Below are 17,261 nucleotides of genomic sequence, written 5' to 3'. Positions count from 1 at the left end.
ATTAGCACTCTCATGATAAAAACCCTGCAAACACTCTCACCCTGCACTGGGCTGGGGGTCCCGTCTCCCCAGGCCAGGGCAGACCCAGCTGTGGGTGCCCTAACACAGATGTTTGGGGGCTCCCTGGCTCCCAGCGATGCTGACAGCCCTGCAGGCCTGGCAGAGCCTCCTGCCCCAGCTGTGGGTGCCCTAACACAGATGTTTGGGGGCTCCCAGCGATGCTGACAGCCCTGCAGGCCTGGCACAGCCTCCTGCCCCAGCCAGCACCCCCGAGCTGTGCCAAGGGAGCGCCCACCAGGGTCCTGGCTGGGAGCAGGGCATGGCACAGCAGGCCCAGAGCAGGGCTGGCAGGGCTGGCAGGGCTGGCAGTGAGGGCTGGGAGCGCTGGGAGCCCGGTCTGCCTGCTCTGCAATGAATAATTGACTCCGTGTGCTCCCGGGGGAGGCTCGGCGGTGGGTAACTGCATTTCCCAAACACATTTCCCAGGAAAGGCGCCTTCTGAGAAGCTCCCCACAGCACCACGGGGCCTCACAGCCAGGATGGGCCCAGCTGGGACGTGCCATGCTCCTGGCACACACAGGGACGGGCCAAGCCCAGCTCCAGCCCAGCAGAGGCCTCTGGTGGTCCCGCACAGGGAGGGGATGCTCAGCCACAGCCTCCCTGTCCAGAGCAGGAGAGGGAAACCCCTGGCACAGCATTGATGGAGAGGGGCAGGAGCAGCTCTGGGCAGGATCTGGGGGGATCTTGGTCCAGTCTCTGCTTTTCTGGCACAGGTCTGGGCTGACCAACTCCACCTGGAGCCTCACACAGCCCCAGAGGGACCTGCTGCCAGAACAGGTGATCCCAGCCCAGCCAAACCCACCTGCGTGGGAATCAGGGGGTCTGCACGAGAAATGTCCCCCAGCTGCAGGGATGCCATGAAAGCTGCACCCCATCACCCCCATCCCCACACTTAAACCAAGGCAGGCCTGGCTCGGATCTGCTGGGAAACTTCTTGGTACTTTCTCAAAGTACATTTTAACCCCCATTCCCTCCACCAAAAATCCTAAATTAATTTTGCTTTTAATTAAATTCATTAGCAAAGATTATCTGGCTGAGGAACAATAATGTCCCACCCTCCCCCCACAGCCCTCTCTATTTATATCCCCATATACAGAACAGCAGCAAAAATTTCTTTATGGGCCATTAAAGGTTTAATGTTTAATTTATAACCACCTTCTCCGGCGGGTGGGATGGCCAGGCACAATGTCAACATTTTTAATTAAATGAGAAGGGATTTTTTTTTTTCCCCAGCTAAGGAATATAAAACATCCCGTTCCCAGCAGCATCGGAGGCAGGGGCAGAGACTGGGGCAGAGGCTGGTCACCAAACCCCACCTGAATAACAGCTGTGACCTCTCAGCCAATTCCTGCTGGCCACCAAACCCACCTGAATAACAGCTCTGAGCATCCCAGCCAAAATCCTGCAATTCCTTCTGGCCACCAAACCCCACCTAAATAACACCTGTGAGCATCCCAGCCAAAATCCTTCCTGTAATTCCTGCTGGCCAACAAACCCCACCTGAGGAACAGCTGTGACCTCCCACCTGAAATCCTTCCTGCAATTCCTGCTGGCCACTGGCGCCTCCTCCCAGCCCATCAGCACCTCCTTGTGCTGGCCAGGAGATCAAAGAGCTTCCAGTGCCATTCCTGAACCTGCTGTGAGCCAGGGGCACCCGCTGGCACAGCGGGCACTGCTGGAGGAGCCTGGCACTCCTGGCATCCCGCTGGCATCCCTGGCACAGCCTCCATGGCACCCCTCAGGCACAGGAGCTGCGGGGAGCGTGCCCAGCATGGACACCCCAGCAGGGCAGCGCAGCCCCTCCTGCCCGGGCAGCTCCGAGCAGGCAGCTCTCCGTTCACGGAGTGCTTTATCTCACAGGAGAGATGAAATCTCTGCGCAGAGGAGAGCAAAAGCGCTGAATCAGCAGCGAGCTGGGGGCGGCAGGTTCAGCCATGAGCCCTTGGCTCCAGCACAGCCTGTCAGTGCTTCATCCTCCTGCAGCCACACTCTGCCAGAGCTGAGCATCCCCACACCCTGTTTGTTCTGTGCCCTTGCAGGGGCTGGGATGGCCCAGGGAGCCCCAGCAGCTCCTCACCCTGCCTGCCAGCCCCATGCCAGCCCCATGCCAGCCCCATGCCTGCCCTGTGCTGCACCAACAGCCCCAGAGCAAGCCAAGCTCCCTCCCTGCCATCCCCTGCCCAGCAGGATGGGCTGGCAGGAGCTGTCCTGGCACAGCTGCCACGTCCCCAGCAGCGCTCCAGGGTGCAGCAGGTCCCCATCCATCCCTCCCAGCTCAGCTCAGGGCCCCTCCCAAAGGCAGCTCCTGCTCTCCTGCCCAGCGTGGCCGTGCTGGCTCCCAGGCCAGGAGAGGCAGAGCTGCTGCTCAGTGCCCACATGCCCACATGCCCACACACGTGTGCCCACGGGAGCAGCGTGCAAGGGCCGGCTGCAGGAGCCAGCAGCGGGGCAGGGATGGCACTGTGCTGCTCACTAAAAGCATGAGTGTCACTAAATCAATAATTCATTTACTTTAATGAGATAAGTACTTGGAAAACTAATTGCAAACCTGCTCCATTTACTCCAACCCATTATAGCCTTTAATGTAAATGGCAGGGACGCTGCTGGAGGAAGGGGAAGGGCTTTGGGTGGAAGATTGTGTTGTCCTTCCCTTCTTCTAAGAAAGAGAAATATCAGTCACCAGCTGGGACAGCAGAAGCCAAAGGAGCGGGTGGGATCACCGTGGGGAAGTGCTGATGATGGAATCCCTGATGGAAGCACTGATGGTGGAACAGGGGGAAAACCCAGCACCCCCAGAGCCACCACTGTCCCTCTGCCCACGCTGCACCACAGAGGGCTCTCCCAGGCCAGGATGTGGCTCCAGGCTTGCCCTGCTCCACAGCCTCCCATCTGGAGCCCTGCTGGCCGTGCCCCTCTGCAGGTGTCACTGCAATGATCTGTTATAAACAGATATAAACAGAAATATAAACAGATAGAGAAACAGCGGCTGCATCTCTGGCATGGCGTGCCCTGTGCCAGCCCTGCCAGCTCCTCTGCCACAGCCACTGCTGCCCCTTGCCACCCTCCAGCCCCTGCCAGTGCCCGGGGTGCCAGGGTGGGCAGGGGTGTCCTGCCAGGCCCCAGCACCCTCCTGACAAGGAGCTGTGGCTGCGGGCAGCACGGCCACTGCATCCCTTAACCACAGGAGCTGCGTGCCAAGGGCTCACTTCTCGCTTGCTGGAGCAAATGGCAGGTCATAAAAAGGAGCTGTGACAGGAGAGAAAATGTTCCAGAGTCCACAAGGACCAGTCCAGGGTAAATCCATCTGCTCAGCAATTTAGCTAGAAAATCCTTTCCAATCATCCGTGCTGTAGGTCCTTCGTCCCCAGCTGGTGGCTCTGGGCAGGGCTTCTCCCACTCTTGTGGGGTTTGTGGTGCTTGGTGATCCCAGAGCAGCTCCCTCAGGGGCACTGGCGGGGGCCACACCTCGGGAGGGGTCTCAACAGCCCCTGCAGAGGGTTTGGCACTGCCAAGGGCCATGGGGGCTCCTTCCCAAGCTGCTGGCTCGCTCAGAAGAGCGCACTGTCCTTCCCATGTCCCATGCCCATGGCACCTTTTGGGGATGCTCCCAGGGGGTGCAAACCCCCCTGCAGCCCCACGAGCAGCCCATGGGCAGCAGCAGGAGCAGAGCTGGGATAATCCTGCCTGGCTGGAGCTGCCCAGCACGGCCGCCGCAGAGATCTCCCTGCTGCATCCACTGCATCCCACCTCAGCCGCTCCTGTCGCACAGCAAATCGATGGCAGGCATCTCAATTAATCACACCAGGGCCAAATTGATTAGGAGCCTAAATAAGGTCAACATGGTTGTCTGCTTATAGGGTGGGACCCCTTAATCATCATTTTATCTGCAGCGGGCTGCAGAGCCGGCAGTGACGGCGGCTCAGGAGCGCGCAGGGACCTGCACTGAGCCCCTGCAGCTCCCAGGGCTGGGGGCACCAGGGCCATGGCCCTGCCACAGGGAGCTGCATTCCAGCATGCAGCAGCACCGGGCACAGGCAACCCCAACAGTGGGAGCCCCAGCAGGGACCCCGAGGCCCAGCTGTCACCTCCAGCTCCAAGGTGACAAAAGCAGCGCAGCTCTGGGCACAGCACATCCCTCTGACCTCACACCAGCTCAGGGCTCCTTCGGTTTCTACTGTCCCAGTTGATGGCTGATATTTCTCCTTCTCAGGAGACACCATCTCCCACCCAAAAGTCCTTCCCTCTCCTCCAGCAGCATTCCTGCCACTTAGGTTAAAGGCTATGGCTGGGCTGGGGTGAGGGACAGAGCTGTGACTGCTGCTTGCTCCCCACAGCCCCGAGTGCTGCCCACAACCCCTGTGGCACTGGACACACCTCCCTCACTCACCTGCCCTCCCCAGCCACCCACAGCCTCCTTTTGTTGTAAATACCGGTATAAATATTATAATTTGGTTTAATATTTAATATAGTCAGGTTAAATAAGCATTCCCAGCCCCATAAATAATCATTAACGGAGGATTCTAATTGTGCTGTTGGGATCCGGCCTCATGACTTATTTAGCGGGCAGAGCTCTTCCCCTCCCCTCCCCACACGCTGTAAATTAACCTGTGGCTCAGCCTCTCCCTGAGAACCTGCGGGACAGGGCACAGGGAGATGGATCCACGCTGGGATGTGGAGCTGGGAGCCAGCAGGGACAGGGGGACCAGAGGGGCTGGAGGAGCCGGCAGGAACATGGACAGCTGAGCAGGACACCACTGAGAGAGAAGATCATGGATTTCAGGGAAAATCACGGATTTCAGGGCATCCTTTGTGGACACCTGGGCACGGCACGAGCCCTGGAGCAGAGGTAGGTGAGCCATGGACGAGGAGCACCCAGCCTGCGCACCCTGGGGTGGCATCAGCAGGGACACACGGACACAAACGCTGCCAGGCGAGCGGAGAGCACGGGATGCTTTTATCCCAGCCACAAACCCACTGTGAAATTGATTGAAAACAATAGGAAAAAAGGAAACAAACCCCAGAGCACCAAACGCAGCGCGCGGGGAATTGGCCAGGGGTGAGCGTTCTGAAAGCACTGATGGAGACACGAGGACAGGCAAAGTGCAGGAAAACCTGAAAACCTCCGTGTGAGTGTTTTCCCCTCGAGGGATGCACTGATGCAGTGCTGCAAGAAAAGGCTGGGGTTTTCTTTATGCAGCCTAATTTCATCTTGAAATGAAAAACGACAAAAGCAAATGGAAGGGGCCCCTCTGTGGGCCCGTGGGCGCCCAAAGCTCTGTGTGCCAGCTCCAAAGGGCACCCCAGGAGCTGTGGGGATACCATCCCCAGGGAAACAGGCTCCTCCTGCTCCCCAGACAGCCTGGGGTGCTCCTGCTGCACTGATCCCATCAGATGCTCACAATCAGGGTCCATCCCCACAGTGTGTCCCGTGCCCTCTGGATTTTGAGCACAGAGAGACCCCTGGGAGGTCTCCTATCCTATGAGAGATGCAGCAGAGGGGACCCAACAGTGACAGTCCTTTAGGGCAGCTTTCCTGTCCCTGGCACGTCTGCTCATCCCGAGCAGGGGTGCCCCAAACGGTGCCAATGCTGACTCTGGGCTGCAGCTCCACGGGAAAGGCCCTGCTTCATCTTTATTTGTCAGGATTTATACGAAAAGGGGATAGTTCAGCTCTGAATGTAATGATTTGGAAGAACAGCTCTCCAGTGGCCTCCTCAGCTAGCATGGCATCAATACCATCGATTGCTGAAATAACTGATAGCCCTGGCCCAGCATGCTGGGGAATGCTCCTTCCTGCTCCGAGACCCCAAACAACCCCTGCTCCAGGCTCCCAACCCCAAACCACTCCCTGCACCTCACCTGTGGGCAGCACAGCTCTTTGTGTACCCCAGAGGAGAGACAGTGAGAGTTACCTGTCTGTGGTGTCTCTGGGCAGGTAACACCAGCACAGCACAGCACTCTGTCCTGCCCTGCCATCTCACTGACCTCCCAGGACAGGAACAGACCCCGCACAGGGAAGGAAATGATCAAACACAAGTCCACAGTTAGGGAGAAAGAGTTATTCAGCTTGTTGAAAATGAGTCTGACTTAACAGAGAAGAAATAAAGCGGTTTAAAATTAACGACACAAATGTCAGCTCCATTGTGGGGATATTAAACTCCACAGTTATTTGACGACTTTCTGCAGAGTTTCATGCCTGCAGCGGGGACAGCACAGAACCCATCCATGAGCAGAGAAACACACACTGTTCCTGTAAAAGTGATTTCAAATCCCCAAAGGCTCATCCTGAGGCCAGCAGGGCTCTGCCACTGGAACAGGACCAGGGCGTGCAGGGCTCTGCGAGTGAGGGCACTGCAGCACGGCAGCGGCGCCTCTGCTGCACAGCCAGGGCACAGGGAGGGTCACAGCTCACCCCTGTGTCCCCCTGCCCCAAAGCCGCCCCTGGGAGCTGCAGCAATGAGGAGATGCTCAGGGGCACAGGTGAACACGCCTGTGACACGCGGCAGAACACACCTGTGCACAGGGCAGCGCGTGCAGCGCAGACGGAGCACAGTCATTTGTAAATAATCCCTAATTAATACAATGCTCAGGCCTGGACGGCTCAGTGGATTCCAGGCAGGGACAACGGCAACCTCCACTCTTCCCCTTCTCAGTTACAGCTTCGGGGAGGGAAGCAGGAACTGGCCAGGGTGAATTAGAGGGACTTTTGTCACGTTTAATATCACTTCATTCTGCAGACTGCTGACGCAGCGGGATTTCACAGCTTGGAATTTATGGTTCTTTTGAGAGACATGCGCAAAAAAAGGAGGAAAAAAAATACCCTGCCATCAGCACAAACCCATCAACTCTGCTGGGAAAGGGCTGGGGTCCGGGGGAGCCCCCAGGGATCCCCAGGTGGGCAGAGCTCGGCAGGGCTGGGGTGCAGCACCAGCTTTGGGTGGGTGCACCAAGGGGAGAGCTGGAGCTGCCCCTGGCTGGGGTCTGTGTGCCCCAGGCCCTGCCCCCTGCCCTCCTGAGCAGCAGCAGTGCTGGCAGTGCCAGGGACGGTGCTGCACGGTGTTATTCGGCCCCAGGGGGGTTTTATGCAAAATGACACACAATATAAATGACTGTTGTAAACAGAGAGTTTAATAAAGGGCTGTGTGCGAATTTTACAGCCTCCCCAAGGATAATTAAAATTATTTATCTACTTACCTAGCTTGCCACCAGAGCAGTCTATTAATTATTATCTATTACACAGGGCCTGCTTTGCATGCTGCTGGAGCAGTGCCTGCCACCAGCACCCACAGGAACGCCCGGCAGCACCAGGGCTGCAGCCATCACCATCCCAGGGGTGCCCTGCACCCCTCACAAACCCTCTGGGAGCACGAGGTGCTCGGGGTCAGCTGTTTCTCTACCGACCCATGGCCGGGTTTTTAAAACCTGCTTGGTTTTAAAACACAGCAGCTCCCCAGGGCCGGGAATGGAGCGGAACCCCAGGCAGAGGGTGAGACAACGCTGTCCCTGGGCAGCCACAGGCACCAGGGATGGGTGAGGGAGATGCCACCAGCATCCCCTGATTGTGCAGCCCCTTGAGGGCCAGAAATGCCTAAAAGAGTGCAGAGGGCCAGTGAGGGGCAGGGCAGGGAGGGCTCTGGAGCAGAGGCAGCCGCGCCGGTGCCGCAGCAGCAGCAGCAGCAGCAGCAGCAGCAGCCTGGCGCAGCGCTGCCCGCTCCTCTCCATCTCTGAGCGTGACAGAGCAATCACCGGCATCCCCCGGCTCCTCTCTGTGCACAAGGACACCTCAGGGGGCTCCACTGTGCGGGTACTTAACGGTGCTTTATTGGCTTAATAAACCCGGCCGTGCTGCCAGAGTGTCCGAACGGCCCCGGCAGGGGCAGCAGCACAGAATGGCACCCACAGCCCTTGGCCAGGGCACCCAGAGCCCGGCTGGCACCCAGAGCCCTCAGCTAGGGAACCCACAGCTGCTCCCTGCCACCATGGGCACCCCGAGCTGTCAGCTCTGCCCGGCTGCCATTAATCACTGCCGCAATTGCTCTCCCTGCCCGTCCTGCCCGGTGCCAGCGCCTGCCTGAGTGCTGCTGCCAGCACCAGCCCTGCTGGGACCCCTGCAGCCCCCAGGACTGGCTGTGTCCAGGACCTTCCCTCTCCCTGACTAAGCTTAGTCCTGGTACAGAGGTGCTGGCTGATGGCACAGGACAGAGCAGCCCCAGAGCTGGTGGCACTCAGCACAGGAGCCTGCTGTCCCTCAGCAGCCATTGAGGACTGCATGAGAGTGGCTCTGCCGTGAGGAGCTGGCGTCCCTCAGCATCCTGCTGGGGGCATTTCCATCTCCCAGGGTGGCTCCTCTCGCTCAGCCCTGCAGGTCCTGGTTCGCGGCACTGCCGGCTTCCCTTTGATCCTGCACAGTTACACTTCCAGTCTCACAATCTAATAAAAGCCGCCTGATCGAATTCCAGGTCATTCCTCAAGGTAAGAGACCCTCCCACACTGGCAGCAAGAGCTCCAACCCAGTTACAGCGTGCCCAGCACTCACAGCTGCCTGCCACGTGCCAGCCTCGGCGGGCCCTGCTGCCACAGGATGCAGAAATGCCAATGGAGGTGCCCGGAGGCTGTGCCAGGGCGTTCTGGTGCTCTGGGCGAGGCAGGGCTGCTGCTCCTGCTCAGCCCCAGCAGCACCAGAGCAGCTCTGAGCTTGGCACCCTCCTTCCCTCCTGCCCACCTCCAGCACTGCTGCAGAGTCACCCCATGGAATGTGGGTGAGCCAGAGCGAGCAGAGTTCAACCCTGGTCCCACCACCTTCCCCTCAGTGCCTGCACCAGCCCCAGCCTCAGGACACCCCCTGTTTGTGCCCCCTAACCCAGGGGGCTGCTTGTGCTCCGTTATGGAGAGAGCTCCTGCTGCAGAAACAGCAGAGGAGAAACCCACCCTGGCACAGCCACGCTGCCTGGGGATGATGGACGGTTATGGCCCATCTGCACTTGCAGGAGGGTATGGATTTATGGGCAGCACAGACACTTTGCACAGTGTCCATTACTATAACTCACTGGCCTCTCCAAGGCTGGGCTGGGCCACCCCTCTGCCATGCTGGGGGAAGTTTGGGTTAAGTGCTGGCAGGGAGGAAAAGTGATTTCCCAAACTGTTTTGAAGGTAAAGTGATTTCCCCAACTGTTTTTCACATCTGCGGAGCCGGGGAGAGCCATGGGTGTTTCTATCCCAGCTGCAGCCTGTGAGCACCACAGTGCCCTGATAACAGCCCAGGTTCACCCCAACAGCCCCAGCCCTCTGCCCCTGCTGCCCACGGGCCCCAGCTCCTTCCTCATTCCCCCTTCCTGTCACCTCCACCAGGAGGAAATCGCCACCAGCAGCACCAAGGATGGACCAGCATGTCCCAGGAGCAGCGGGTGCAAGGCAGCAGCAGATGGGACCTCTGAGCACGGGGAGAGATCCATGTTGAATAACAATGGCGAATTCCCCTGAGCTCTGGTGTTTTTAATGCTGGATTAGGCTGTCAGGCAGCAATTAAATGGGGCAATAAAAAGCTAAGTGCTCGTATTTCAAGGTTCCTGCCTGCTGCGCAGTGGGGAGGAGCGGGGCAGGGGGCTGCTCTGCTCCCCTCGGGGTCCAGCCTGGTGTTCCCAAGGAGGAGCAAGGAGAACTTTCCAAAGGAGGTTTGTAGGTGCTGCCGGGACCCCCTGACCCTGCAGTGCTCCCAGCCTGCCTCTCCCATGGTCCAGGAGCAGGCTGGCTTGGCCTGGTCTCACTCCCCTCTCTCCCAGGACCCCGAAGCATCCCCAGGGCTGCCCCTTCCCATCCCAACGCCCAGCCCAGCCCGTCAGGCTGGATCAGATGTAATGAACCCCCGTGCTTCTGTAACCTCCTCGTGCAGCTCCTGGTTGGAGCCCAGCTTTATCAGTTTTTATCCCGTGTAATATTCATCACGCTGGTTTATTTATGGGCCCCCTCTTCGGGAAGGTATTTTTCAGGCCTGGTGAATAAAACATAAGGCTGAGCGGGTTGTCAGAGGGAATGCGGCTCCTCTGATGTCAGCCTGACTAACGGCCTTTAGTTTTCTCCAACGACTGCACTTTGAGAGAAATTTATTTGTATTTGGGTTCCCGTTGGTCGCTGAGATGTGAATTCTCTTCCCTTCAGAATAAATGAGGCTCCAGCTCCACGGCAAGGGGTGGGAGCATGCTGGGTGGGAACAGACCCTGGGCCTGGGGACAGCACAGGAGAGGGACCCAGAGGGGCCTGGGGCTGAGCCTGGGGGTCTCTGGACACAGCACACACCAGGCAGCAGCTCCACATGCCCCGTGCTGCAGCAGCCCAGCAGGACACAGGGAGCAGGGCTCCATGCTCCCAGAAACACATTTGGTGTCACAAAAGAGGATTCCCTGGACAGCAGCTGCTGCTGCTGCAGGCAGGGAGCTCAGGCACACTCCTGTGCCGGAGGTAAATCCCTCCTGGAGCTCATGAGCTCATCATGTGTGTCCTGGCAGGAGGGACAGGGCTGGGTCCTGCCCCTTGCTCGGCCCAGGCACTGAGTGCCAGTCTGCGCGCTCCCTGCTGCCACTGCTCCGCTGCTCTGAAGGTGACCACAGGGAGAAGGACACCCGAGAAACTGCCCTGGCACCAGGGCACGTGAGGGCAGGGAAAGGAGGCAGAATCCCCTTTTCCAGCTGCGACCATCACAGCAAGCTCAGGGGTGATACCAGCAGCTCCCAGGGGTGATACCAGCAGATACCAAGGGTGATACCAGCAGATACCAGGGGTGATACCAGCAGACACCAGAGGAGATACCAGCGATACAGGGTGATACACACTCCAGGGTGATACCAGATACAAGGTGATACCGCAGAACAGAGAGATACAGCAATCAGGGTGACACGACAAGAATACCAGCAGATCAGGGTGATACCAGCCACCCCCAGAGGTGATACCAGCATCTCCTAGGAGTGATACCAGCTCCTGCCAACCCAGCCTTGCACAGCCCAGCCCGGCCTCGCCACCGCACCGTGGGGCAAACCCTTCTCTGAGCTGGGTAAGGAATTCTGGCCGTGACCCAAAACTCCTATTAACAAATCAAACCATAAAAACCCACAGCTGCAGCCAGGAGATTTCCCTCCATCAGCTGCTAATTTATGGGGTTACTGGTGTCAGCGGTTTGAAAGCAGCAAAATCCCATCAAAGAGCCGCCCCAACTCGGCGCTGGGCGCTCGCAAACAATCACAAACACTTCTGAGGAGCCTGCTTGGGATGCAACTCCTTGATGTTTAATTATTAATATTCCAGGCAAACAAGTTAAATTCCACTGAAGAGAAGGAGAAGCCAGAGTTCGAAGTGAGCTGAAGGAGCATCATAAATCATCCCGGGAAGCGTTTGGCAGGAGCCACACTGGAGCCAACGGGGAAGAGAGGGAGAGGGAACCTTGTGGAGAGCGGGACAGGCACCTGAGACACGGCAAGGCTGTGGCAGTCCAAGTCCGTGCTCTGCCTCCCTGGCGAGCGGGGACCAGGGCACCCCTGAGACACGGCAAGGCTGTGGGGCAGGTTCCAAAGCTCCGTGCTCTGCCCTCCCTGGGCACAGCAGGAGCAGGAGCAGGGAGGGATGGGCACAGCAGCTCCATCACAGAGCTCTGCCTGCGGCTCTGCCCTCCCGGCTCTCCTGCATCCCCACCCTGCCCCTCCTGCCAGCAGCCCTCTGGCAGTGACTGATGCACCTCATGGCCCTCAGCACCACACAAACTGCTCTTAACACCTGTGTTTCTTGGCCCAGAGCATCTGGGGACATCCTGCTGGCTTTCCAAACTCCACCTGACCCCTCAGCACCCCCAAGCTCTGGGTGGGGGATGCTGGGGCTCGATGTGCCACCAAACCAGTGCCCAAATGCTGGCAGTGCAGCACCTCCTGCCTGTACCGATTCTGAGGCCAGATCCACGCTTTTCTACCTTTCTCCAGCTCCCAATACACCTGAAATTCCTGCAAATTCCCCCAGCACAGTGCAGAGGGAGGATGACAGACAGCTCTGCTGAGCCAACCTACACCTCTTATAGGGTCACAGAAACCACTCACAACCACTCACTGGGGCACCCCTGTTCCCAGATCACGTACTTCAGCATTCTTCCCACTCTCCTTTCCCTTCCTTGCAGTTTTGTTTTCCCCACCCAGCAGAAAGGCCAGCAGCCAACACTTCTTGCTGCTTCATCTCGATTCAGTCAGTTTTATATCTCGCAAATGCATGTGCAGATTTCTCCACTTCTTTATTTGTTCATTAAGACTCCAATAAAAGCGTTATAAAAACGCCCTTTTCTGTGGGTAATTGCAGCTCCTGGTTTGATATGCAGGCAGTGCTGGCTCTCCTCAGAGGCTCCCCGGGCTCTGTAAACAGCTCGGCCGCCCAGCGCTGCGGGTCCAGCCCCATCAGCCCCATCCTCCCTCGCCTCTGCCTTTCTGCAGAGCAAGGCTTTTCGCTCTGATGTTCCCCACACCGAGCAGCTGCCTCGGGCTGGAATTCTGAGGGAAGTTTCAGCAAAAACAGTTCAAACATTTCCGAGAACAAGGCAGAGGAAAAATGCTGTTTTGACACATTGGGGGAAGAGAAGGTGTTCCACAGCCCTGATGCTCAGGAGGGTTCCTGTGGCCAGTAAGGAGCTGGAGCAGGGCTGGAGGCTGTGGTGTCCCTGGTCCCCACTCCCCTGCCCACCCTCCAGCTGCACACAGTGCCCAGCACTTCTCCCTCTCCCCACAGAGCTCATGGACAAGCCAAGAAAAGGCTGAAGCTGCAAAGCACCAGCAAAAGTACCAGACAGGGCAGTGAGACAGCCCAGGCCCACCAGTCCTTTGGGGGATTGTGCTTGGTGCTGAGCACCCAGCAGCCCTGGCATGGTCACACACAAGAAATGCATCCTGTGCTGTGATCCCTGGCACATTGGATAACCTGCTCTCAGGAACCAGATCCTCTGTGCCCTGGCAGTGGGGACAGCCTGGGGTCTGCACCTGCACTGCAAAATCCCCAAGTGCCAGGAGCACCAGGAGAGCAGGGGGGCACTGGAGTGGGCGCTCCCTTGGAACAGAGGATTTGGGAACCAGCAGCAGAAACTCCAACTTGTGGAGTGCAAAGAGCTCCTGCCAGCACTGCTGCAGGAGCAGAACGCACCCAGGAACCAGCTCGGTGTAAACTGCCTCCAACAGCCCCCACCAGCATGAAAACCAACCTTCTAGCTGCTAATTCTGGATGACTGAACTGTGCAAAGCTCAAGATTTCTTTATGCCATCATTTTTCACTCTGAAAAAACCAAGAAAATGCTGGGCTCTGGTGGCAAATGCCTGTTCTGGAAGGAAGATGCTCCAGTGGATCAGACTGCTCTGGTACCACATCACAGTCTATCAAAGTCGGAGTCCCCAGAGCAAGAGACATCAAACCATCATGAATAAAGTGCAACTTTGAGGCTGGGGTGGTGTGACAGTGTCAGGCTGAGCTCTGCTGTGCAGTGTGCTATCGATGCCTCCCCCGATCGAGCTGATGCTGGCTGAGCGCTGCCCACAGCGCATTCGCTCAATTACAGGAGAACAAATGAGGCAAGATGCCAAGATGGGAGTGGGGAGCACAGGGCAGGGCAGCCAGGGGCTGGGACGGGGGATGCCCACCCTGGTCCCCTCCATCTCCCTGTCCCCATGCTGTGGGAGCCAGCATCCATCTGTCCGTCCATCCATCCATCCGTCCATCCGTCCATCCGTCCATCCGTCCATCCAAGCTGATCTTGCAGCCACCCAAGGACCCACAGCTCAGAGAAGGGTGACACCACAGCTCATCATCCAGACATGGCAGCAGCTCCACAACCTGCCCCTGCTGAATGGGCACCACCACCGTGAGCATGAGGATGTGGGACCAGCACTCACAGGGACAGGGATTGAATTCCACGCCAACAGCACGGAGTTCTGCTGCCATCCCTCCCAGAAACACAAATCCTGTTTGTGCACAAGCCAGCAGTGCCACACTCCTGTGCCAGAGCTCACTGCTGTTCCCAGCCCCTGGCTCCCCCCGGGGCTGCCCTGCTCAGGGCTCTCCACATCCCCACCACCGCTCTGATCCTCCCAGCAGCTCCGGGGGGTTCTGGCCCTCGTGTGGTGCCTCTGGCTCTCGGTTCACACCTTCAAAGGCAATTAGAAAAGCCTGAGATTTGTCAGCCGTGCCTGGAGCGGCCGGGCAGCGCAGGAGGGGAGGGCAGGAGGGGAGGGTGTGTGTCACATCTGTCCCTGCCCAGGTCACCCACCTTGGCACGGGGGCTGGCGGGGAGCCACGAGAGAGGGATGAGGTGATCAATACTGAATTCCCCTGAGCAGCCCTGGGAGACAGGCTGCGCACAGAACCCACAGCTGGAACACCCTGAGACCTTCACTGCCCAGCAGCGACCAGCAAAGAGCCCTGCCAGTCCAGGCACAGTGCAGAGTGCCAGGCACCTCCATCAGCACAGGGATTAAAAACCCTCCTGCATTGCCTCTGGGCTGGGCTGGCACTGAGGAGCAGGGCTGTGACAGACAATCTCCAGCGGCTCCATCCAGTCTCACAGCATTGATCTGTGCAGCCCAAAGCACCCGGTGCCAGCAGCTCCAGCCTCACTGGCAGGGCTGGGCTGAGCAGAGGGGCACGCAGGGTGTGGGGGCAGCTCATGGCACCACAGGATTCACCAACACCAGGACCTCAGAGAGTGCCCTGCCAGGGCAGCACGGAGCCTGGCATCATCCTGCATGGCAGCACCCAGCCTGGCATCACCCTGCATGGCAGCACCAAGCCTGGCATCACCCTGCAGGGCAGCACCCAGCCTGGCATCACCCTGCAGGGCAGCACCCAGCCTGGCATCACCTGCATGCAGACCGAGCTGGACACTAGGCAGCACCGAGCCTGGCATCACCGCAGCAGACCGAGCCTGGCATCATCCTGCATGGCAGCACCCAGCCTGGCATCACCCTGCATGGCAGCACCGAGCCTGGCATCACCCTGCAGGGCAGCACCCAGCCTGGCATCACCCTGCAGGGCAGGACCTCACAGCCAGGCCTCTCTCTGCTCCTGCCCGAGCAGCCTCCCAGTCATTTTTCCCAGGTTTTAAGGCTCTGTCACATCCCACTGAGCCCTCACTGACAGATGTAAACTCACAGCCCCCAGTGTGGGGTTTCCAGCTGCCACCGTCCCTGCCAGCAGTGGGGATGGATTGGGGCACCTCAGCCCGGCCTCACAGATAATCCTCTGCCTTATCAGCACGGGGGGCACTGGGGAGAAGGGGCTGGAGCTCCCAGGGACCCCGAGCCAGAGCTGCCTGTGTGGGAGGGAGCTCCTGCCTGGCCGTGGGTGCCGATCCTGCGGCACAGCTCCTCTCCTGCTGCACCAAACCAGAGCCTTCCCCACCGAACCAGAGCCTTTCACATGGAACCGAGCTCCACCAAACCAGAGCCTTTCACACCAACCCAGCTTTAAAGAACCAGAGCCTTCCCCACCGAACCAGAGCCTTTCACATGGAACCAGAGCCTTCCCCACCAAACCAGAGCCTTCCCCACCGAACCAGAGCCTTCCCCACCGAACCAGAGCCTTTCACACCGAACCAGAGCCTTTCACATGGAACCAGAGCCTTCCCCACCAAACCAGAGCTTCACACGGACCGAGCCTTTCCCACGAACCAGAGCCTTCACACCAAACCAGAGCCTTTCACACACCCAACTCCACGAACCAGAGCCTTCCCACCAACAGCTCCCACCAAACCAGAACCTTTCACACCGAACCAGAGCCTTTCACACGGAACCAGAGCCTTTCCCACCCACAGAGGGACTTCAGTGCTGGGAGATGGGGGCTGGCAGGGCCGGGGGATGGAGATGGGGGCTGGCAGGGCAGGGGCACAGCCCCAGGGGGAGCAGGCACAGCGCTGTCTCTGCAGTAACACAATGAGTTAAAGCAGTAAAACGACGGCTCCAAGTCAGTGCTAAACACCCAGCATTGGCCACAGCAGTCCCTTCTCATCCTGTCACCCCTGCCAGGCACCCCCAGTCCCTCTGTGCCCTCCCTGCTGCCCCAGCCCAGCCCCAGCTCCTCCTGCAGACCCTGCCCAGGCACCCCACTGCTGGCAACGCGCAGGGCACCGGCACAGCACAAGGATTTAATTGCACGTCAAAATTAAATCTCTTTTGATGAAGAACAATTCAGCTATGGCTCTGCCTAATCAAATTAACAAAGTCTTTTTTGATTTTCAATTATCTCCTGCGCCGGAACGCTTTACCCGCCGCTCCTGATGCGGCCGACAAGCCCCGACTGACAATGGAGGCAGGGGGAGCCCAGCCCGGGGACAACTGCAGCCAACACCTGCAGCAGGACAGACGGCAGCGACAGCCCCTTGGCACGCTGGGGCGGGCAGTGCCACCTGGCGTGCACAGCGTGAGCAGCCACGGTGTGGCCAGCAGCAGTGAGCAGTGCCCTGGGCATGTGGGCACAGCCAGTGAGCCCAGTGCCACCCCAGAGTTGTGGGGACAGCCCAGCAATGCCAGTGCCACCCTGGGGATGTGGGCACAGCCAGCAATGCCAGTGCCACCTGGGGATGCGGCACAGCCAGCAAGCAGTGCCACCTGGTGTGGGACAGCCACACCCAAATGCCAGTGCCACCTCTCCATGCCCTGACAGTGGCAGCAGGGAAAGGTGAGCCCAAGGAGTCCCCTTAGCACTTCCTGAGGAGGAAACTCCAGGCAGAAGCACCCACGGGCTCTGCAGGTGCCCCATCAGTGCCCAGGCCCCTCCAGGGACACCCGCACCCCTTCCCCTGCTCCCAGGGGCACCGGGCACCTGTGAGGATGGATCTGCCTGTGCTCCCACTCCTGGCAGGCCCAGGAGGCTGCAGGAGGTGACAGATGGGACCCAGGAGCCCCAGAAGGGCTGGGCACCCAGCACAGGCCCTGGAGCCGCTCCCAGCTCCCTGCAGCTGCACAGACATTAAGCTGTGGTGGCAGGACAAGATGTATTAAAGGATGCTAATTTAATTAAAAGAACGCCACAGCAGCTAAATGAGCAGGAACACCTCTGTAAGCAGGGCACACAGAGCAGCACGGGGGATGCACAGCAGAGGCACAGAGAGCTCTGAGCTCCCTCCTGCACCAGGACGGGTTCCAGGGATCCTCTCACCTCCCCATCCCTCCCTGGTGCTCAGCACAGCCACCCACGGC

At 58.9% G+C, this 17,261-nt stretch overlaps 2 protein-coding genes across 8 annotated transcripts in view; one reads left to right on the top strand and one right to left on the bottom strand.

Annotated features, from left to right (window-relative positions):
• The window catches only part of RBFOX3 (RNA binding fox-1 homolog 3), a 121,573-nt gene that overhangs the window by 27,007 nt on the left and 77,305 nt on the right, over window positions 1–17,261 (bottom strand). The gene's annotated exons all lie outside the window — the stretch shown is intronic.
• The window catches only part of LOC135455567 (uncharacterized), a 49,319-nt gene continuing 48,423 nt past the window's right edge, over window positions 16,366–17,261 (top strand). The window contains exon 1 of the mRNA XM_064728896.1: window positions 16,366–16,510. Within this exon, the coding sequence (XP_064584966.1) occupies window positions 16,366–16,510 (145 nt within the window). The remainder of the gene's footprint in view (window positions 16,511–17,261) is intronic.

This window comes from Zonotrichia leucophrys, chromosome 18 (assembly GCF_028769735.1).
Source record: "Zonotrichia leucophrys gambelii isolate GWCS_2022_RI chromosome 18, RI_Zleu_2.0, whole genome shotgun sequence".
Taxonomy (NCBI): Eukaryota; Metazoa; Chordata; class Aves; order Passeriformes; family Passerellidae; genus Zonotrichia; species Zonotrichia leucophrys.
The sequence above is the reverse complement of the archived record's forward strand: the minus strand, read 5'-3'. Positions and strand labels throughout refer to the sequence as shown.